Source organism: Glycine max, chromosome 15, assembly GCF_000004515.6.
Source record: "Glycine max cultivar Williams 82 chromosome 15, Glycine_max_v4.0, whole genome shotgun sequence".
NCBI classification, from domain to species: domain Eukaryota; kingdom Viridiplantae; phylum Streptophyta; class Magnoliopsida; order Fabales; family Fabaceae; genus Glycine; species Glycine max.
In genome coordinates, this window is record NC_038251.2 from 52,665,390 (window position 1) to 52,689,771 (window position 24,382).

Below are 24,382 nucleotides of genomic sequence, written 5' to 3' on the forward strand. Positions count from 1 at the left end.
GTATAAAATATTTATATAAAAACATATAACAAAAAGTTCCAAATGTAATAAATAATAAAATCCAATTTTTCTTTGCAAATCTAAATAGATTAAATCACTAATATATTGCCATTATTATATTTCTATTAACTATTGAATGAAATTCAAAGATAAAGGATTTAATTTGAATAATTGAAAACCTTTAAGAACTGATATGAGAAATTAAAATCAAAGAGACTAAAATTGCTCATGAGCTAATTAAGGATATGTAGACTAAATGTGAAAATTAAACAAAATAAAATTAAAATTATCATCCATCATTTTTTGAAAATAATATAAAGGTGAACTCCAAAATATTATTAAAAAAAAAAGTGAGCACCAAACCTAAAAAGGAGAATGTTAACTAGTGTGGTAAGGATACTAGTTAAATAATTAAAAATTAAAAGTTTGTTTATGAAAAATTATAACATTTAATGTTATTAATATACACTTATTGTGGTTTTCAATAAAAGTCTTCTATTTATTGATTCCTACTAATATATTGAAGACACTCAATACCTAAACAAAAAGGACAAAACTTTAGATTTAATGTCATAGATGTTTTAGAGGAGGTTCTCCAATTAAAAATAGTTTCACCAAAATAACATGCCGTGACAGTCCACTTAACTAATATCTTGAAGACATTCAAAACCTAAACAAAAAGGACAAAACTTTATAGATTCAATGTCATAGATGTTTTAGGGAGGTTCTCTAATTAAGATTAGAGTTTCACCAAAATAATGTGATGACAGTCCACTGACTTTGTCGTTTAAATTACTAGAGTAACATGTCCTAGATGTCAACCTTCTTGTGAAAATTACTAAAGTAACTCCATCTTTTTAAAAATAAAAAACAACACCAAGAACACATTAAAACTGCACCTAAATGTTGTCCAAAAACAATAAAATCTGAGTCATCTGACCAGACACAATATGGATTCTCCCTGTTCAAAATCACATTTCATGAAGTGTTTGTCTTTAAAGGAATAAATAATAAATAGAACAGGATTAGAAACCGGGCAGAGCCAGTGGATTGTCACAAACTCAATTGCTCATAGGCTGATTCACCTCATCTCCATATCACAGAAAAATAAAACACCCCTCATCTACTTCAATGCAACCTGTTTGTGTCTAACACATCGTGAATCTCATAAATTGGTGTTCAGAAAGTACCTAGAGCTACAGATTCAATGCTTTGAACATTTACTCTGTTAAATATTCATTGCATCACATATAATAAATTCGGGAGGAGTCTTGTGCTCATTGATTAGACATTTTTCCTTTTGTTTCTAATATTCATCCAAACATATTCAACCACTGGAAACAAATGCATTTTTATGCAGAACGCAAAGACTTGAGGGCCATCCCCAATCTTAAGAGAAGCATAATTTGGATTTTACAAAAAATGTAAAGAGAACTTTGGAAGGTCAAATGCAAAATTCCAATTGATTAAAATTATAATAATATATAGGGCTATGGAACAAATTATAAAGTCAAAATTTAAACTAATTTTTAATTGATAGTTATAATTCCGCATTTCTCTCAAGTCCGGAAAGACCAAAGAAAGGCTATTTGTCATTTGGGTCCACCACGGTTCATTGTACAATGGGCTAGGCATAACTTTTATACTATATAATATATATAATAGAAAAAATCACACTAACCATCCTTAATATTTTGAAAATTTACACAAACATCCCTATTTTTTTATCCATTACAATAATCTCCCTTGTAGGGATACAAATATAATATATAAGTGTCAATATAAATATTAAGAGCGTCAGTGCATCATACAAGGAATTATCAGTAATATTTTCAAAAACAAGTATTGGAATAAGCAAAAAAGAAGCCACATTATGTAAAATTTGAAAAGAAACTCAAGAGATGATATTTTCCCTCTGTTCAAGATCGAACTTTGATTGTAACGATTCAATAAATGACTCATTGGAGTAAAGATAAATAAATAAAGCACCCCCTAGAAAACATATAAGAAATTTTATCCTCCTTGTACGGCTCAAGAAAATAAAGAATTATAATGTATGTAAAAAATTATGATGTCAAATAGATCAATAAAATCATCAAATCAATTAAACTATGACTTAAGTATTTTTTTTTCATATTTTCTTTTTGGAAAAAAAAACTCCTCATATTTATAACTCCATAACTCAAATTTGATAATTATCAAATGAGTATAATTTATTCTCTAATAGTTAATTAATAGTTAATAGATAGAAGAATGGAGCCAGAAAATGCAAGAATTTATACACTATCATGCGTTGTTTACAGGCATCACCTGGTCCTGTGTCAATTCTTAAAATCATAATGAATAATCATTACTAAACTACCTAAATTTCAACCTACTTAAATTCAAATGACAAATGCACAAGAGCCAAGCCTAGAGCCACAATCTGTCAGGGAAGTTATCTTTTATAGCACAACAACACGAGAAAATCAGTCTTTTTCCACGTGTTTGCTACCATAATGCCTCCTCTGCCCATTGTACAAAGGTGGTCTTCCACATTAGTGAGCCATTGCTGTAGCATGTGAGAAATGGAAACCACCCTCATCTGTATAATAAACAAAAAAGACCATCAAGAAAGGTTATACAAAGAATTGGTTTAGGAATCATCAGTGCTGTATTGAGTAACATAGTGAACCCAAAAACATCATCCCCAAATACTAATATTAAAATGGTGATTTCCACAAGTAATAATAATATGGCATTTTCATCACATCATGCTTGAGTGAGAATTACATTACTTTATTAATATAAAAAGAGTACTTAGTACGGTATCGCTAAATACATAGGCTATGGTTGTTTGAATAGGAGAAACAGGGAAGTAAAGAGTCTGGAATAATTTTCTTTTTTCATGAATAATTTGGAATCGAGTTTACTTCACACTCGTTTGGTACAATAAAATTGTGGGATGAATGAACATGGAGTGCAATTTATGGCTTCTCTACAGCATGAAAGTGAGTTGGAAGTGACTCTCCACTCTACCAAGTAACAATCAGAGAAACTCAAAACCTTTCCATTCCAAACCATTGTTAGTTTTCTCCACATTTTACACTCAAATTAGCAGAGTCCCAGGCATTGGTTGAAATTCAGTAGATAAACTATAAACTATTTTATTATGCCAACACCCTATCACATGTATATCAATTTAAATAATATGTACAGAAATATAGAGTAGAACCAAATGCAAATTCTAATATTTCATTTATGATTGGGATAAGTATAAGATAGCTAGAAATGAAACCAAAAAGGCGGTGAGTGAGGCAAGAGCCCAAGCTTTTGACGGACTATACCAAGCTCTAGGCACCAGGGACGGAGAAAGATCTATATATAGGCTTGCTAAGGGTAGAGAGAGGAAGACTAGAGATTTGGATCAAGTAAAGTGTGTTAAGGATGAAGAAGGCAAAGTCTTAGTGCATGAAAAAGATATCAAGGAAAGGTGGAAGGCGTATTTCCACAACTTATTTAATGATGGATATGGATATGACTCTAGCAGTCTAGACACAAGAGAAGAGGACCGGAACTATAAGTACTATCGTCGGATTCAGAAACAGGAAGTAAAGGAAGCGTTGACAAGAATAAGTAACGGTAAGGCGGTGGGGCCAGACAACATACCTATTCAAGTGTGGAAAACTCTTGGAGATAAAGGTCTTGAGTGGCTCACCAAACTCTTTAATGAAATTATGAGGTCAAAACGCATGCCGGAGGAATGGAGGAGAAGCACGTTAGTGCCAATCTATAAGAGCAAGGGGGATATACAAAATTGTGCAAATTATAGGGGAATCAAGCTCATGAGTCATACCATGAAATTATGGGAAAGAGTGATCGAACGGAGATTAAGAAAGGAGACTCAAGTTACTGAGAATCAATTTGGTTTCATGCCGGGAAGGTCGACCATGGAAGCGATTTATTTAATACGGCGGGTGATGGAGCAATATCGCATGGACCAACAAGACTTGCACTTGATTTTTATTGACTTGGAGAAAGCGTATGATAGAGTGCCTAGAGAGATTTTGTGGAAAGCTCTAGAGAAGAAAGGGGTTAGGGTTGCATATATTCGAGCTATCCAAGATATGTATGATAGGATATCGACTAGTGTTAGGACACAGGGTGGAGAGTCAGACGATTTTCCCATCACAATTGGTTTGCATCAAGGGTCAACCCTTAGTCCCTACCTTTTTACCTTAATTCTGGATGTCCTCACGGAACAAATCCAAGAGATAGCGCCGAGATGCATGCTTTTTACAGATGACATAGTCCTCCTTGGAGAGTCGAGGGAGGAGTTCAATGAGAGGTTGGAAACTTGGAGACGAGCTCTAGAAACACATGGCTTTCGCCTAAGCAGAAGCAAATCGGAGTATATGGAATGTAAGTTCAACAAAAGAAGGAGGGTTTCTAACTCAAAGGTGAAAATGGGAGACCATATTATCCCTCAAGTCACACGGTTTAAATATCTTGGGTCTGTAATACAGGATGATGGAGAAATTGAAGGGGATGTGAATCATCGCATTCAAGCAGGATGGATGAAATGGAGAAAAGCATCGGGGGTGTTATGTGATGCAAAGGTACCGATCAAGCTAAAGGGAAAGTTTTATCGGACTGCGGTAAGACCGGCGATTTTGTACGGAACAGAATGTTGGGCGGTCAAGAGCCAACATGAGAATAAAGTAGGTGTAGCGGAGATGAGGATGTTGCGGTGGATGTGTGGTAAGACTCGACAGGATAAAATTAGAAACGAAGCTATTAGAGAGAGAGTTGGAGTAGCGCCTATTGTAGAGAAGATGGTGAAAAATAGACTTAGGTGGTTTGGGCATGTAGAGAGAAGACCGGTAAACTCTGTAGTGAGGAGAGTAGACCAGATGGAGAGAAGGCAAACAATTCGAGGCAGAGGAAGACCCAAAAAGACTATAAGAGAGGTTATCAAAAAGGATCTCGAACTTAATGATTTGGATAGAAGTATGGTACTTGATAGAACATTATGGCGGAAGTTGATCCATGTAGCCGACCCCACCTAGTGGGATAAGGCGTTGTTGTTGTTGTTGTTGTATGATTGGGCACTAAATAGATCCATTTAACAATCAAATGAAGTCCACAGTATTCTAATTTCTAATTTAGAGGACCATTCATGAAAGGAAAAATCTCAGATGGCAATTGCAATAAGGTATCAATCAAAACTGAGAAATACCACTTTCGCCGTCAGAAAGATCTGCAAGCCTTGCAATTGCATCAATAAGAGCTTGCTCATGATCCTGCCATTTATTTCATATCAATTAATCCATGCATACACCATTTACAAGAAAATAAAAGAAAGGTCAGACTGTCATATATAATTGTCCCTTACCTTCAATACTTTCTTGACTTGCTCGATTTCAAGTGCATCGGGATGTTTTGCATTGAATACCCTCTCCACCTGTCAAGTTCACCAGATACTTAAATATGTCAAAAAAACAAAAGATCAAACAATCTCAAAGAGTACGATTGAACTGTTTTCAGTTACCTCCTTTACTAACGTGTCTGTGTGAAGTATTTGTATATCATCTGGAGTCTTCATTCCTATTCCATTCTGTGATGGTAAGAAATCTTTTCTGGATTGCCCCTTTGCAGTTCCCCTACCTTTTCCAACTCCTGGAACACTTCCACGTCCTACAGATCTTCTCATCCCATTACCAGATCCACCAAAACCCTGTCGACGATTGACTCCGGGATCCTCACCAACCCACTGAATATCTGCAGGAGACATCTGCAGTAACAATAATACATTTGAATAAGCTAAAACATTACTATCAAGTGCAACGCATATCATGCAGATGGACTGGAAATCCATATTCTTCATAGCATTGAACATTCAAGATACATGGAAGAGCACTGCTTCCATTTTATGAAAATCAAATAGCCACCCAACACAATTCAGGGTGTAATGAAAATGAAAATTTAAAACAAGTCAAAATTTCATTTATTTGAGTACCTATTTCTTTTCATATGGTATCAGTAGCTGCAGTCATTAAGTTTGAAGTACTATACATCATATGCACATTCCTGAACAAAAATAGTCAAAAGAAAAGTTGACTAAAAGCCGGTTTTCATTCCCCATTTCAGTGCTGAAAATGAAAAGATTACAATACATGCCAAAAAAAACAAAGCACAAAATCATAAACTGTCTTTATGAGTAACCATTTCCTCATTCAACATGTTAAGTAAAAATAGATTTTGCTAGTATTAGTATAGTGAATTTTATCGTATTAAATGCCTAATAACTCCTTTTAAAATGATTTTAGCATTTAAAATGAATATTTTCAAACATTACAAATTTAGTGCCTATTTTGTCGATGCTAAAAAGTCTGGAGAGAATCAGGGCTAAAAGTTTTAGTTTCACCAAACATGCCCAAACTCTCAATTTAAAGATGGAAAAATCAAAGCTTACAAAAATATTCCTTTAGACATACTAGTCTGTGAAGCAGAGTTATCGGGAAACATATATAAACAATATCTACTAATTACTACTGCAAAACAAAATTTCCATAAATTTATAGGGTATTGAAAAGCTAGTATGCATCACCACTTCAGCACAAATTAATTACAATGAAAGAATTAATACAGGAACATAAATGTTTGATAGCTAAAAACAGCATCAGTTATTGACGGAGCATGTTATGAATTTGTATGTCATACTCTTAAAAACTAACATTTTTTTCCTGAAAATATGATTGCACTTACAATAGAAAGTTAAAAGATATTTTGGGCTCATCTTTCATGGCCAGCTTTATATGCAAGGGCTGATGGCTAGTGGGAGGGAACCCTAAAAGAATTATAAAAACACCCAGACCATCCCAGGAAAACTAAGCAGTTGTGTTGGGATAATGTTTCCGCAATCTTAATTGTCCCTCCTTCCTAGAGTGTGTGCTTCTTACCCACTCTTTGATAGAAGTTTCTGCAGAGATACAGAGCCAAGAAGAACTACAAAAGAACATAGGGAAGAAACTCTACTTGGACTCATTCTGCTTTACTTGATGTTGAAACATGCAATGCTCATTGCCTTTTCTTCTATTCACCTCAATCTCACAACTAAGACTAACTGTTTTACATTTAGGTTGCATTTGATAAACATGTTAGAATGGAATGGGACAAAACATAACAAAACTTCCTTTCAATGTTTGGTGCATTTTAACATTAAAAACATTTCAGTTCTACCAAAAGGTGGAACCAGAGATAGAATGGTATGAAACATTTGTTCCATTTCATACTGTCCACACACCAAATGCTACATTAGAGAAAAGAAAACAAGTTCCTATGATGCAGGGCCACTAGAGTATCCAATCTGAATCCAGCGAACATGAGCCAGATCCAGAATTGAAAAAACATTATTGACATATCATGCATACATATGGCAGCTAAATGATATATTCAAAAATGATAAATGCAAAAGAAATGGGTAGACTTCTCAGTTTTAACAAAGGTACATAAAGCCCCAAATAATAATAATTTTTTAACAGAAGAACTTTCCTTTTAGGAAAAAAAAAATCTAATTTGTCTTCAGTATTACTCCCTCTGGTCTCAAAAAAAAAAAACTTAGGCTTATTAAGAAAATTGGTTAACATCATTTAATTGTACCATTCTCATTCAAAAAATAAGTTTTTTTTTTAAACTATCCTTCCTTAGAACTTGACATCAAGAATAAAGAGAGACATTGGAAATAAAACTATTTTCCATCTTGATATTCTAAAAATATAAATAATAAAACCATGACATATGGATTTTTTGAAATTCCTAAGTAATATAATAGATTTTAGCAATGGTAAACTATTTTTTTCTATGAAACACTTAATACTAGAAAAATGTTCTTTTATTGATAATAGATGATGAACTTTTTGTTGCCACATACATGCTGAATCACTTTTAGAGAAAACTAGAAACCTCTTCTTTTCAAAGAAATGGAACATTGACAGCAACCATTTTAGGGGTGGGGGTGTCATGAGAACTCTCTGTTCTCTTACTGCTTGAATTCCACTTCAAGTCTCTCAATCCAAACATTTTTACAACCATAATTTTATAGTTATAACATATTTGTAAAAATAAGAGAAACATAGGTAAGTGGAGTGAAAACCGTGTGTCAGAGTACACAACGGGATGCTCATTTATACAGACGGATAGTAATATTTACACATAATTAGAGGAGATTAAATTTCCCCTAAATCAAATCATATCAAATCAATTTATAATAAATGAGCTTTCCAAAAAAAATATATAATAAATGACATATTTATTCCTGATCCTCGACACACCCCTCAAGCTAAAGCTTCCTAAGTTGAGAGAGCTTGTTCCAAATAAGGTAACCCTAGAGAAACGAAAGACGGTTCTCGCCATGTGGTTGTGCCGGATCAATGATGGCTTGACAGCAGCCAACAAAGGCCCACAATGATAATGGAGACCAGTGTGACTCTTGTCAGAGATGCGTCACGCTTTGTGTGCGTGAACTATACACGCTGAAAAAGGGCCCTGCATGGGGTCACATGCAGCGGTGTTTTGAGTTGACTGTGCATATGAATGGCATGGCGATCTTTGGCGATGAGCGACAGTGGTTGAACGTGAGCTCCGACGGAAAGACAACGGGAAGTTTGTCACACAAGGGCAGAGCAGCCGCATGGTTCACTGCAAAAAAGGAAATCAAAGGGGAACACAGAATGACCCAAAATTTAAGGGCCAGTGTCAAAATGGAGGGGCAATAGCACCAATGGAAGTGCGGCCGCAATGGCAGCCGGATGCGCTGGAACAATGGAGCACGAAAATGGTGTTTGGCACACAATAGATGGGTGCGTGAGAGAGCCTTTGAGCTCCGATGAGGTCGTCGCCACCACCATTGTGTAGATCAGTGGACAGCGATGCTGGTGGCTGGGTCACCAGCCGGAAAGGCACCGTAGCTCCAGCAGCAGCTACCAGAAAATGCGAAGGAAAAGAGGAAAGGGTCATCGGAATAAGTATGACTGACCATAAAGGTCCACTGGGGACAGTAGGTTCCTGGTGGAGGACAGTTTTCGATATTCCCTCAACCAAGCTTTGATACCATGTAAAAATAAGAGAAATTGAGTGAAAATTGTGTGTCAGAGTATATTGCGGGACAAATTGGCTTCTTTGTTGTCCTTTTCCTAGCTGTCCCTGTGCTGTCCATGTAGTTGTGTTAATATTTAATTTTGTTAATATTTAATTTTGTGATTCAATTTTAAAACTGTGTGGTTTTCAAGGGGCAGCACAGGGACAGCTGGAAAAGGGACAGCAGAGAAGCCAGGTCCATTGCGGGATTGACATTTATATAGACAGATAGTACTAATTACACATAATTAGAGGAGATTAAGTTTCCCCTAAATCAGATCCTATCAAATCAATTTATAATAAATGACATTTATTCCTGACTCTCAACAGTATTAAATATACCTCTGACAGATTAACCCACTCCCATGATTCATTTGCAGTCCCCAAGTCATAGAACAAAGCATGTAGACCCTGAAAAGTTAGAAATAAAAATAAGCATGTCAGCTACATACTAACTGACAATTTTTTAATTATTGGGGGAATGTAAGTACTTCGGATCGATTGTAGTCGGAGATAACAGCTTCATAAAAGTTGTTGTCATCAGGCCATCTTGTTCGCACTCTTCTACCAACTAATGAATCCAACGATGCTCCCTCAGCAAGCTCACCCATGACAGTGCCAGAGGTAACTCTATTAGGTACTTGATTCCTTCCACCTAGTCCAGATGAAGGATATTGCTTTATTGAAGATACACCAGGTAATGCATGGCCCTGCAAGTAAACAACAATGTTGCTTGTTTATTATTCCTTAGCACTAAATTATGTATTCCTGATCTGCATCAGAGTCAAACCCAAGCTCAGTGAAGATAAACAGAAATGAAGAGCACTGTGTGAATTCATCGTTTGCTTACAGGTTTGTGCTTCTTGCCCTTAGATCCAGAAACAGGTCCTCGTTTTTCAACCAAAGATGACTGAACAGGTGCATCCACGGATTGGGGATGAAATGGAGAAGGCCCACCAAAAGATTGTGATAGTGCAGATGGAGTTATCTTCTGCTTCTTACGGGATGCAGAGATAGGGGGACTTGGAATTGAATCATGAATAGCTTGCCCAAAACTCAGCACACCAAGCTGATTGCCTCCTGCCTGTCTCCACTCCCTAAAATCAATGTTCAATAAGGTGTTGATTAACAAAATGACAGTGCATATGTGGAAAAAGCAATGACAATCTAACTTATGAAGCATAGATCAACAAGAAGCCATGTTTCACAGTTTTATCAGACCTTATATTTTGTATGACATCATCTGCATTAACATGACCTAGAAGTTCTCTGAGTTCCTCATTTGATAATCTTAGCTCTTTTCTAAGTTCTGTAGTCAAACTTTCCTTCTCCTGAAGAAATACACGTCATTAAAACCTGACCAAACAATTTTAAAAATATTAGATACGTGAAAACCAAATGACGGAATATATACCCAAGTAATGACATCAGCTTGAGCCTTAAAGGCTCGTAGAACTGAACTGTATGCTTCCTTCTCAAGTTGGTGAATTTGAGTTTCCATATCAATTTCTCCATACATCCTTGCATATGGAATTGAACCTACTGCACTTCCATTTCCTGCAAGATGTGCTCCTCTGGGGATTCTATTTTGATGTGTTGGTGGAAAATCATCATCAGTTCCTGCAATCAAGTGAACGGATGCAATGTAAGTATAACATGTGAGGCAAGACCACGAATCATTGAAATAAGTATCAACCAGACTTTTTTGGTGAAGGTGAAATATCTATCTGATTCTCAAGAAAAGCATTGTAAGAACAATTCCAAGCATCAGAAGTAGAACACATGCATTTACTATTTATACAAAGTTAGGACACAACCCATCCACCATAACAATTAAATTAACTAGATAAGAGGTACTATCTAAAGGGAGAATTAATAATTAAGAGCACCGAAATTTCATCATGGGTACAAAGCAAGCAGTATGACATAAACTAGCATTACACTGTATCATAAAGAGAACTGTGTACACAATAGTGCCAAAAAAGAAAGATGGGGGAGGGGTTAAAAAAAGTTGTCATTTAAGGACCTTGAGAGCATAAACATTTTATTTAGAAAAGCTTTAAGTTCTAGTAAACAAATGGATAGGAATTTCCATATGATTCTTCCTTATTAAGTTTGAAAATTTTAAGAAACTACTTCTCAATCAAACCATCAATTAGGATAATCTCAGGCAGAAGAAGAGTTCAGCACCTACTGCTGGTAAAGGTGAGGCATGACTAAAGTGCTCCATTGCTAACTTAAAGAAAGAAACCCAAGAGGCTCAGCCATCAGATTCTCTAAACAAGTGACTAATGGCCTGTCTTTGGAACTCTATGCAGAAAGCAGCTTGGAATTTTGAAATATAACATTTTAATCTTTTATGTTTATAAAAAATGTCAACCTTGAGCAGTTAAATTTATATGGCACATTAATGCAAAACAACCAAGTAATTTCCTGTTTGCTTCCTTTTTTCTAATGCATTTCTTTAGCAAGGTACACACTTTTCTGCCTCTCTCAAGTCATTAAAATTCCCTCAGGCCTCAGGACACCCTTAACTGTCCATTCGAAGACAAGCTAACAAGAAAATTCACACTTTCGCAAGACTTCTTTCATCACGGAATAAACACAACAACAAAAGCCTTATCCTTATGGGTGACGTCGATTACATAAATCACATAATGCCATTGGGTTGATTAAAGACCAAATTCTTAGGAATATTATTCACCATGAAATCCCGCTTAACAATTTCCTCTAGTGTCCCTGTTGGTCTCCCTCTCCCCCTTTTTGCAAGACTAAAAACCATGCAATTTACTCTCCTCGCTAGTGTTTTCAATGGGCTTCCTTGCCCATGTTCAAACCACCTTAACCAATTTGCTATCATCTTTTCCTCAATCAATGCCACACCAATATTTCCTCACACACATCATGGAATAAACATATTCAAGAAAAACACTAATCCTCTAGCCCCTTGAGACATTACAATTCAAATCACAAAACACGCACCACTAGTACTATACCCTTCAATCAAACACGTTCTTAAGTTACTCGCGTTTACAATACGGAAAACATAAAACGAACACAAACTCAGATTCCCCAAGAAATGCATGAAACCCAACAATTTGGCGCAAATTAAAATCCTCACACCACACTACCCAATAACCCATAAAAAGAAGAATTAAAAACAAAGAAACCCAAACAAAGCCCTAACCCTAGAATCAAAAAAGAATTAAAGGAAGCAGAGACAGGCAAAAAGAAAGGAACTTTAAAATGAAACTCACCGCTACTATCGTAGGGTTCGTGGTCCATAGCCAGTTTGCACCAAAATTGAAAGCACCCAGATTCAGGAGAGAGAAAAAAAAAACGCAAAAACCAAGATTCCGGCGAAATGGACAGTGTACGAGGAACGCAGAGTCGAAGCCGAAGAGGAATTCGAAGGTAGAATCGAACTATGGGTGGTTCTGTCGAGTAGAGCCTCAAATTTGTCGAATTGGACACTAAGTGGTGACTCCTTGTTTTTAAGAGAGCTCCCGCCCAAACGGCCATACTAACAATAATAGTTTTTTACATTTGAAATCATTAAAAAATAATGATTTGTTTTAGTTTTTAATTTTAATTTAGATTTTACAACCTTTTTTTACTATTAGATTTTACAACCTTTTTTTACTATTAGATTTTACCACCCTAGTTTTCTTCTTTTTTTTTCGTGTTAAACTAATCCTTTTAATATATAAGATTCTCTTTGGAGTGATTTTGTGGTTTAAATTTTGAAATTTTTAAGAATAACAATCAGATTTAGAATTAAGTCAAGGAACTCAGAAAGATGTTTTTACTTGTGACTCTCTTGAAAGAAACATTCAACATAAGTGTAAATTCTTTTAGGGAGATGTGTGGTTGTTTTAGAAGATGCTTTGGATTTGTGTAGAAATGACGAAAAAAATTTGTATTCACAAATTCATGAAAACTTTTCAAACAAATACCAATGGGAAATGGACGGATAATATCCATGTCCAACCCGAATTGTTATCATCCCTAATCTCACGTTTTCCCTTGGCCATATCACGCATCTACAAGGTAAAGAAAGTTCAAAATAGATAAGAACACAAGGAACAATTATTGTTGGAAAATCCACGCCCAAGAAAGGATAAACAAAGTAACATACTTGAGAATAGCATATAGCTAAGTTTACTTTCATGCATATATAAGCTTAGAGAAGTTAATCAAGTAATTGATCGTGTATAATTAAATTTGGTTTCTCATTGGATGAGAATTTACAGATTATTTTATTATTATTTTAGTCCATTTTTTCTTTCGATGTATTTGCTAGCTAGTAGATATTGCTAATTTTTTTCTTTCCGAGAGGTTTTTAGCTTGTAGGGGTTGATGCTCCTTCTTTATCACTAAAATATACTTGAGAATAGCGTAAAAAATAATTAGAAAGACTAAAAACCAAAGGGTATTATGCAACCGATAGTAATCGTAGAGTGAATGATGTGAGGAGATAACTATAAAAGTCATGTCAAACCTATCCAACATGACTCTTATCTGCTTCCAAGAAAGCTACCAATCAACTGAATCAAGTTTCCGACATATGCCATTATACTTAGTGAGAAGACAAACATAACTACCTCCACAACAATGGGAATCCTTATCCAAACATTGACATGGCTATTTGGGATGATGCATGTCATATTAGGGCAAAATACACACAATGTATATAACATCCTTTCCAATACCTCCAAGCCCCCAAAGTGGTACCCTTTAGTTGAAAGAAAATTATTTTGGACCTCTTTTATTGGGCTTACATTCTATGCCGATAAATACATTGATTCTAGAAAAGTCTACATTTTCATGGTTAAGGTATATATTATAATATAAGCCATTCCCACGTAACATGCATGAGACGAAATGCGCACTAATAATACAAACATTTTTTCAAATATTTTTTGGTCCACATCTCTTTGTATTTTTACTAACTTGAGTGTGTGGGAATACCTTGGTAAAGTAACTAGCTTCTTCTCTTGAGTGGAGCAACACATCACAACACACGGAGATGATTTAATAATCTTAGAGGATAATAAAGAAAAAGCACTTTATGTCTCTACATAAGCTTTTTTTTTTTTTCTCTTGATAAGATGAATATGGTATGACAACTTATATTCTACTTTGCTTTGATTTTTTATTAAAGGCTTAATATAATGGAATAAGTCCAAAGGAAAATCCCAAAACCAAATCATGGAAAAAATTTATAATAGCTAAAGTGCAGCCATGAAGTTGTTGTGGACTGGATACCAATATACACCGCTATCTACAACCCGTGTCTGTCGTGCCATATAATCCTTTTACAATTTACATTTACATGCAATGAATGGCAACACTATTGTCAATTTGTAGCATGTGCCTTGATGGGAAAGCTTGCACATATTATACATATAATGTCCTCATTGAAAGAGAATATTTCAATCATCTAGGAGATTGAGTGCTATAACAATTTACAATTAATTCCTTTTAGCATAAATATAGGATAATTATTAGATTTAAATATTTGTTTAGTTTTTGTAATTTAATATTTTTTTTATTTTAAGAAAATTATTTCTTATAAATTATGTTTTTTTTTGTTTTTTGTAAAAGCAATTTAGAAGGTGCTTTGAACAATAAGAAAAATATTATCTAAACCACTTAAAATATGAAAAATAAAACAAACATTATTGGTAAGAATTAAAACTTTTGTCACATTTTTCTGCTCAAAATAAGGACTTTTTTTAAATTATTTATTTAATAAACCAAATTAATTAGTTGAACATTTAATAGAAAGTGAATTTAAAATCTAGATTTATTATTTGGCATTAGAGGAAGGATAATGAAATATTTAAATTCATCTATCCATTCATCCATTATATATTATGTATTTATTTATTATATTATAAATTTTTAAACTAAAAATACTAGATTTAAAAAATAAAATAAAATAATTAAAGTTATTAATATGTAATTATTTATTCATTTATCATTTGTGATTAATTATAGTGTACAAGTTAGATAGATTTTAAAAAATTATTAATATATAATTATCACTAATATCATATATATTGACATTCTATGTGTCGTAGGCCTGCATCTTAATAGCTAGTAAAGTAAATAAATATAACAGATAGAGAATATTTTTTTTCAAAGATTAATTATTAGTGTAGTACATGGATAAGAGTGATTATAATATGAGATGCAATTTACTAAATTTAGTATTATTATTATTATAACATGAGATATACATGTTTAATATTTCAATTATTATTATTGTTGATGCTTCCCTCATAAGACAACCTACCACCATAAAAAGGAAAGGTATTAGAGGATCTCCTTCTCAAAGTCCTTTTTGCATCACAAACTCACTAGTTGGCCCTCCATTAACAAGCACCAAAACGAAACAAGCCTTAAGGCATTCCCAAATCCACCCGATCCACTTAGCATCAAACCCTAGTCTTTGAAGCATATACATAAAAAAATCTCAACATATTGAATCATAAGTCTTTTTGTAATCTACCTTGAAAATTATGCACTCCTTTTTCTTTCTTTTAGCATCCTTCACTGCTTCATTTGCAATCACCACACTATGAAGTAGATGTTTACATTCCAAGAATGCACTTTGTCTATGGTTAATAATGGATGGAAAAACCTTCTTCAATTGGTTAGCAAGCAATTTTGATATAATCTTGTACATAACTCTACTAGTGAAATATATAGGTCTAAAGTCCCTTAACCCTTGTGGATTAGAGACCTTAGGAATTCATGTAATGAAAAAAACATTTGTGCCCCGGGGAAGGATCCCATTCTCACCAAACTCATTAACAAATCTCAAAACATCTTTCTTAATAACCTCCAAAAAATTCTTGATGAAATTAAAGTTAATCTAGTCCCGGGCTCTTCAAGCTACCACAATCCTATATAATATTCTTGACCTCTACCTCTTCAAACTTAGAGGTTAACATAGTATTATCTTCACTTAATATTCTATCAAAAGCCACACCATTTAGTTTTGGTCTACAGCCCCTTCCTCCCTAAACTTCTTTTGAAAATAAGCTTTGACTTCCTTTTTCACCCTAGATTTTCCACCCATCCCACACCTATATAGAGTCCCATCAATGAATTATTTCTCCTCTTCCAGTTAAGAATGGAGTGAAAAAACATTTTATTACCATCCTCCTTTCGTAACCACTTGATTCTTGCCTTTTAACTATGCAAGGATTCATTATGGAAGATAGACTCTCAAAGTTGTACTTGCACAATCTTTTTTTTTCTCCACCTCATCCACTTCCAACCCTACCATTTTCTCCTTCTTATCAAGATCATTCAATTCTTTTTCAAGGAAAAAATGGCTCTTCTCCACACAAGATACATTCTTACTCCAATCCTTTAACTTTCTTTTTAGGCCTTTGAGCTTTTCCTTAACCACGTATTCCCCCCAACCTTTTAGACCTTTAAACTTTTCTCCACACAAGAGCTTTTCCTTTGAGCTTTTAACATTCTTATTCCAATATAGAGTTCTCCAGGCTACAACATGTGGTCTCAACTTTCTAGACAAACTTCTCAAAATTTTGTCAACGTGATCATAATTATTATAAGTTATGCCTAAAGATCGTAGTTCATTTAATATGGTTTGGAAGCATCCAAACATACATTGTACATCTTCACTTTCTACCATAGTAAATAATTCATACTTACGTGTGAAGAGACTTAGCTTGTTCCTCTTTACCTGTGATGGCCCTTCATATGTTATGGCCAATGTGTCTCACATCTGTTTAACACTTCTCAAGTAGTGGACTTTGGTCTATTCTTCCTCAGAGAGAGTACACAACAAAGCATTTAAAGCTTAGGAGTTGAGCAAAAATCTCTATTTTTGCTCTTCCGTTGATTGACTTCTTAGGGATTTCATTCTACCTAGCATCATATGGAATGTGGTTATTCTTTACAATGTCCCATATATCAATATGTATGGACTTGAACAATGTTCAATCATCCTTTCCTTCCGGTAGTCATATTTGACTCCTTTGAACAATGGTGGCTTGTTGGTAGCATGTCCTTCTTCCATTTCTTTTTTTGATTGGATCTTTTCCTTTGTATTGTTAAATACTCAACTTGAGAGGTCGAGCTTTGATCCTAACTGAAATAATAAATACCACACTAGAAAGGGAGGGGGGGGGGGGTTAAATAGTATATTAGATAATAATGAAATCTTTTTCACAAGAAGTTATTTTTCACAAACAAATATGCAAAAACTAAGGGCACATTCTAGGTGCATTTCTATTTTTAATTTAAAAAATTTTAAAAACAAATTAGTTTTTTTAGTTTCAGTTTAGTTTGTTTTTTAATTTTAAAATGTTTTTGTAAATTAAAAATAGATAAAAATAAATCATAACTTCCACATACCATGAGCATTTCATTTCCATAGCAATTTGAACTCACCTTTAAAATTTACACAATTTGAACTTCGCATCCAGACTCCACAAACATTTCTTGCTCAATCATTTACAACCCCACCATACCTTTACATCCCATAACATATGCACTATTCCATCAAAAGGACTAAGTATCAATGTCACAAAACCATAATTTAAAAATACATCCCTTGAATGTTATCATCTCACAAATTAGGCTTAAATCATTGAATGAAAGATGGATCAAAAGAGTGTTCTCAAAAAGACCTCCAAAAGAATCCATCATAATCTCCAAATAAGCAACAAACCACAAAAGAGTGTTCTCTAAATCTCAAAACAATAGCAATATATTCATCACAAAAATAAGCAACACTAAGACACCAAATCCCATATTAGAATAAAAAACCCTAAATGACCAGTTACCACCGCATCCATGAAATCAATGCAGAAGATCTTAACCATGACATCCATCGATGGAACCATGCTCCTCACAACCTCTCACTGTTGATTCAAGAAAATTTTACTCACTCACGGTGTGTAATTATTATTGATTCAAGAAAATCTTACACACCAAAAAAATTGATTACAAATTATGTCACTAAATAGATTGTTTTTTCACATGTGAACATAACAAGATCTTATACTACTATGTCAATTTTTTGTGTTGAGTATGACTTACGTTTAAAACTTAGTATTAAAATATTAAAATAAAAATTTATAAACTGAAAAGATAATTAAAAATTAAAAAGTAATTTTAAGTTTTAAAATTTTAAAAACTTAAAATTAACGATCACCTTAGCACATGCCTAAAATATATATAAAATAAAAATAAAAAATAAGCATCATTATCAAAAAAAACCTTCAGTACCAATTATGAGATAATTTTGCAGAATAGAAGAATTTCAACTACCAGCATTTTGGAAATTTAAAAAATGACAAACAAGTTTTGCAAAATAATAAAATATCACTTCGTGCGAATTGCGAAACTGCACTTGCGTGTGACATCCCACCACGTTGTTGTGTCATGATCTAGCCAGTAAAAACCCTTTTACTTTTACCCAAATCTCCGGAGCACCGTAAGAAGTAAAAACCCCTCTGCCCTCTGAATCACGTGGACCCCACGTCAATTCCCAAACACGGATCCCCTTATTTTCTGCGGTCACGCCCACCGCACAAAATCATCTCTCACCGTTGATTTCCAGACCCCACTATCATGCAATTTCAACGGTCCAATGTTCTCACTCTACCTTTCTCATTTATCTCCCATATAAATATCCTTCACAGGTTCCTCTTCTTTTCACTTGGCCAAATCTGAAGAAGCCAGCAACATTAGCAGCTGAAGCAAAAGCTCAATCCCTTGCGTTAATGGTGGATTGTCAGATTTGATTCGATTTTGGAAACAGCTTATCGATCCCTCAATCCGCTGTGAACAGGTAGAGTCTCGTGATTTGATAGGGAATTTCGTAAAGTTTTGTTCTTTTTATGAATGGAAATTCTAGTTAGTTGTGTAAGATTCGTATAGTGAATTGGGTTTTTGGGGATTTGAATTTTGTAGTATTTAATGGAGTTTGAGTTGGATGCAGATCGAGGGCGTGGTCTGTTTGATTTGAACTGAATTTCGGATTGAAGGATCTCATTTTCTTGGAGCATTAAAGCAGAAATTTCTAGGTAAGGTTATTGATTGTGCTTTATTTTTTTATCTTTTTTTTTTTTTTTGCTTTTTTGGGTCAAGTGTCGATTACCATTTTGTTGTTATTGGATTGGATCTTATGGATATGAATGTGGTGATTGAAGATTTAATGGTCACATGGCGTTATTGTTTTGTTGGATCTTATGGTGTGCTTATTTAGTATACCAATTATATTTTCTTAACTGCTTTATTAAGTAGTAGGTATGTTTTATCTCGATGCCTTAATTATTATAGATGTTATCCCTTTTTGCTAATGTATTAGGATGATCTCCGAAAACACGTTGATTTTTGTTTCACCATATTAAAGAGTGCTTGGAAATTGGGTATTGCTTTGCTATTGTTGTGAATTGGGTATTGCTATTGCTATTGTTGGTCTTGCTATATTTCCTTCTTTCTTTTTTAAGAGTGGATAATTTAGATCAGTTTAGCGTGTGTTTGGATTTCCGGTGGGGCAATTTGAACCTCTGTTTCGAGAAGCATCACCCATGCTTCTGTGGTGAAGCGGTTTTGGGCTTCATGCTGCCGTGACTGCACCGGAGAAACAAACACGTAGTTAAAATGGAGGATAGAATCAAATTTTACAGCTGGCAGCAACTGAATTTAAATTCTCTCATATGTATATGTAGCATCCTTTCTGTTTTGTGTTCTTTATGATGTGGAAGTTATATTTTATACTTTAATTTACATGTGCAGCATCCTATTCTGTTTTACCCAAAAAATGTGGAGATTTAAGCCATTCAGTCACAAAGAACAGACTGGTCTTGAAGGCCGCACTATAGATGTTAGCAATCTTAAAATAAATATCATTAAGGCCATTGCCGAAGGAGGGTTCTCTTGTGTCTACCTAGCTCGAGATGCTGTACACATGTCAAAGCAATATGCTTTGAAGCACATGATATGCAATGACGAAGAATCACTTGGATTGGTAAAGAAGGAGATATCTGTGATGAAGATGCTGGCAGGACATCCCAATGTTGTCACACTTCATGCACATGCCATCGTTGATATGGGTAGGACGAAAGAAGCATTCGTTGTGATGGAATTTTGTGAGAGGTCTCTGGTTAATGTGCTGGAGAGCCGAGGAGCTGGTTATTTTGATGAGAAACAGGTTCTTTTGATCTTCAGGGATGTGTGTAATGCAGTTCTTGCCATGCACTGCCAGTCCCCACCTATTGCACACCGGTAACAACACCATCTAAAAAAATTTAATGATTGTCAAAATTTGTGATCTCTCTCTTTATATTATTCTAAATTCTTTAGTTTTTTTATTTTTTATTTTGCATCCGATCATTTGAAAAGTATGATGTTTTATGCTTGTATTTGGTTTTTCCCCCTAAAATTTTTTCCGTAAGGAAAATTCCTTGTTGTCTGTCTATCCCTATGAGTGACTGCTTCAGCATCATTGTTTGCTAATTTTATATCTCATTTGTAACTGTTAGATAATATGCCCATGGCCCTATGCTTCATAATATATATACTTACGATGAGATGATTTTTACATCTTCAGACATAAATGCTCTGCCATTATGTTCTGTTTTTCTTAAGATCTAATTTTTTTCATAATATAAGGTACTTTATTATTAATAAATTGTTTTTTCTTTCTTTTCTCTCTGTGTTTTCTAGAGACTTGAAAGCAGAGAATCTTTTATTAGGTTCAGATGGCTTATGGAAGTTATGTGATTTTGGAAGCACTTCCACCAATCACAAACGTTTTGAGAAGCCAGAAGAAATGGGGATTGAGGAAGACAATATCAGGAAGTACACAACCCCTGCCTACAGGGCCCCTGAGGTAAATTTGTCTTCTCTACCTAAAATTAGGTCACCATTGAAGGTTGTGGTGAAAGCACCACAGCCTCTTCCAAGTTATGGGAGTTCCTGGGTTCAATCTTGGATTGTCCATCTGGTGAACAGGTTTGATCTGGGTTCTTTCTGGGGTTAATTGTAACCCTATTTCCCTGGTCACGACTGCTAATGGGTAGGTGGAGGTTTGCACCTGTTGTCCAGGCTATGACCCTAGAATCCCATTTTTCTACCAAAAAAACTTTATGGTCATGTGTGATATAAATTTTCTTTTCTTTGTGCATTTTAGATGTGGGATCTGTTCCTGAGAGAAGTCATTAATGAGAAGGTGGACATATGGGTAAGTCATCTATGCCTAAAACTTATCTTTTTAATTATATAAATATTTGCCATATCTTTCTATGCTAGTTGTGGAATCATATTACTTGTTGAATATTTAGGCACTTGGATGTCTCCTTTTTCGCATATGCTACTTCAAAAGTGCTTTTGATGGGGAATCAAAGCTCCAAGTCTTAAATGGAAACTACCGCATTCCCGAATTACCAAAATACACTTCACCTGTCACGGACTTGATAAGAGAAATGCTCCAAGCTAGACCAGATGACAGACCAGATATCACGCAGGCAAGCGCTTTGCTTGATTGACCATTCATCTCCATCAGTTTAGGTTGGTCATAGATCATCCATTGATAGCATTCATAGGTACGTACTAGAATTAGGGCAATTAATTACTGACTTTGGATGTACTTCCATGGTGGCAGGTCTGGTTTCGTGTTAATGAGCAACTACCTATTAATTTACAGAAGTCGTTACCTGACAGACCACCTGAATCGCCCTCATCTAACAATCATGAAGGTGATACAAAATATTACCCTAGATATGAATTAAACACCTAATTTCTTTGCATAAGTCAGAAGATTGGAGTTGTATATACAATTTTTTTCCTTACTGAGAAAATTGATCCATTGCTATATTTCTGCAGGTGTGTCAATGCCCTCAAACAGATCACCTCCAATGCCTCGTAGGAACCCACCTCCTCCACCTTCATCTGGAGAACCCAAAACTTCACCACAACCACCCCCTGCTTCTAGGGGAGGGGGAAGTGGGGGTGCACTTGGTGCTTTCTGGTCCACTCAGCATGCAAAGGAATCACTTGTTGCTGAGGATAAGAGTAAACCAATTTTTGATGAAGAACCATCTAGCCACCATATTTCACCGAAACATGATAGGATTCTTCCTGAAAACGAACAGTTACCCAAAAATGTTGGTCCTAACAAAGTGGTTAACACACAAACTCATACCGTGAAAAGCAGTACACATGGAAAATTACACAAGCCTGATACTGTACCCTCCAAGGATTTTGAAATAAATTTGTTTAAGGATAAAGATCGCGTACGTGAGAGTACAACTAACTTTCAAAACCAGGCTTTTAACACTTTTGTTGCTGAATTTGATACTACTAATCTCAACTCTGGACTTAGTAACAAACCCGAAAGGGAACAAGCATTAGAGGCTGAGGTGGAGAAACTCAAAGAGCAGCTGAAGGAAGCTAACTTGGAAAAAGCTGAAATAACATCAAAGTATGAAAAGCTTTCTGCTATCTGCCGATCACAAAGGCAAGAACTGCAGGATCTGAAGCAAGCACTCACAGCTAGGACTCCTTCGCCAATTAGAGATGGTTTGAAAACCTCTCCTGCAGTTACATCATCTGCATCTGCATCTGCGGTAATAAGCATTTTGTAGTTTTCTTCTCAATTCAGTTGTCTTGCTGATTTTGTTTAGGTTGTGTTTGTGACACATGGTTGTGTTTCATTGCAACTGCAGAATAAGTCATGGCATGCTTTTCCAGAGGAACCTCAACAACAAAAGTCCTTCTCAGCTGAAAATACCTCCAAATCCGTCAGGGTGAAAAATGGTCAGCAGAACAAGCAACCTGTTGCACTAGCTACTGATTTTGATTCATGGGGTTTTGGATCAGATAGCTTCAGTGCTGTACCTGCTGGCAGCCCACACATGCAAAGACCTAGCAGTGCAGGAACAAAGTCTCAGGCTTTTGGTGAGGCAAACAAGTCAACTTCTCAACCAGCTGGATGGGCTGGTTTTTAATTATGGGAAAAGTTCTAAAGGATCTATTCTGTGATTGCTATGAGACTTATTTTTTGGTCCTACATGGAGAAGTAAAATGAATGCAAACTATTATATATATCATGTATGTTAAATTCATGTGGTTGAGTTTGTTTTCTTTTGTGGATCATGCTTCCAAATGGTACCTGTTTCTTTGGACTAAAACCATTCTTGAGTGACGGTATTCATTTCCCTTCTGCAAGATTGTGGCATTACGTTTTACTCTATATTTGTGTTAATTGGCTAGGGTCTGAGTGGACCTCCACCCTCATGTGCACCATACAAATTTGAACGAGTGGTGGCATTTATCTTGCGTTGGATAATAAAGAAAATTATCAAATTCTTAAATGAGTGAAGAAATAGCAGGGGGGAATTTCGTCTGCATGTTATGTAGTGTTAAATACTTATCTATGGTATAAACTTCATTTAAGAGAATTCTAATTAGTTTATCTGAGTGACAGAGACTTGACTGCTTGAGCTACTTCTTTAAACAAATTAGAATAAACTGGAATTTCTAAATTTGAAATAAAAATTTGAGAGAAAAAAGTAAAATTTAAGAATATTAGAAAATAAACAATTTGAAAATATTAATAAAAAATAAACAATTTGAAAATTTAAGTAGCTAGGTTTTAAAATGAATAGCTTTTACTATAAAAAGAAAAAAATATTAGTAATTAATAATTTAATATTTTTTCAAATAATAAATAAATAATAATAAAGTAATGTTGTAAGAAGAATAACAGTGTAAACGAATTTTTTTTGTAAAAAGAAACAACATAAAAGAAAATTCACATTAAATAGTAAAGATTTGTATGAGCAACATTGACAAATAATAACAAGTATATTAGCTTGTGCATTATGATATATAGGGAGATTTTAAAATTTAATAGTCTATATAAAGTCTTATAAACGAGAAGTCCTTGAAAATGACTATTGTGTCCATGTTTCATTTGCTGACAGGTGTCCCATTTGTTGGTTTTTTGGGCATTTTCACTTGAGGTTTTGTGACTCTGTTGGTTGCTCCACGTGGCTTCTTCTCCAACCTTCTCCCATCGTTTCCTCACCAAATTGGAACCTACTTCCTGCGTTTGCATCATTTCTTCACCAACTTCTACCTATTTTTTTCGTTTGCTTTCTTTCTTCTTCATTTTTGTGGTTCGTCTCTTCCATCTTCACTTCCAGTTTATGCTTTTGTTTTCTGCTGAGTTTTCCAATTTTTGTTTGCCACACGAATAAAGGTTTTA

At 34.8% G+C, this 24,382-nt stretch overlaps 2 protein-coding genes across 3 annotated transcripts; one reads left to right on the forward strand and one right to left on the reverse strand.

The window, feature by feature from the left end:
- Window positions 1-2,256: 2,256 nt before the first annotated feature.
- LOC100780512 (protein EMSY-LIKE 3) lies at window positions 2,257-12,654 on the reverse strand. Its single transcript, XM_003545914.5, has 10 exons — window positions 12,375-12,654; window positions 10,532-10,737; window positions 10,339-10,448; window positions 9,968-10,214; window positions 9,609-9,827; window positions 9,460-9,528; window positions 5,531-5,773; window positions 5,375-5,443; window positions 5,219-5,282; window positions 2,257-2,584 (listed from the first exon to the last, which is right to left on the reverse strand). The coding sequence occupies exons 1-10, from the start codon at window positions 12,637-12,639 to the stop codon at window positions 2,538-2,540; spliced, it is 1,539 nt and encodes a 512-aa protein (XP_003545962.3). The 5' UTR covers window positions 12,640-12,654; the 3' UTR covers window positions 2,257-2,537.
- Window positions 12,655-18,797: 6,143 nt separating this feature from the next.
- Window positions 18,798-23,237, forward strand: LOC100780879 (probable serine/threonine-protein kinase DDB_G0280111). Of its 2 annotated transcripts, none has more exons than XM_003546817.4 (9): window positions 18,798-18,958; window positions 19,109-19,193; window positions 19,909-20,397; window positions 20,839-21,004; window positions 21,305-21,355; window positions 21,456-21,638; window positions 21,776-21,869; window positions 21,997-22,739; window positions 22,839-23,237. In XM_003546817.4, the coding sequence occupies exons 3-9, from the start codon at window positions 19,934-19,936 to the stop codon at window positions 23,118-23,120; spliced, it is 1,983 nt and encodes a 660-aa protein (XP_003546865.1). In that variant the 5' UTR covers window positions 18,798-18,958; window positions 19,109-19,193; window positions 19,909-19,933; the 3' UTR covers window positions 23,121-23,237. The 2 variants fall into 2 exon arrangements, with proteins under 2 accessions (XP_003546865.1, XP_006598247.1); XM_006598184.4 differs by having other exon boundaries at window positions 18,800-18,958; window positions 19,081-19,193.
- The last annotated feature ends 1,145 nt before the right edge of the window (window positions 23,238-24,382 follow it).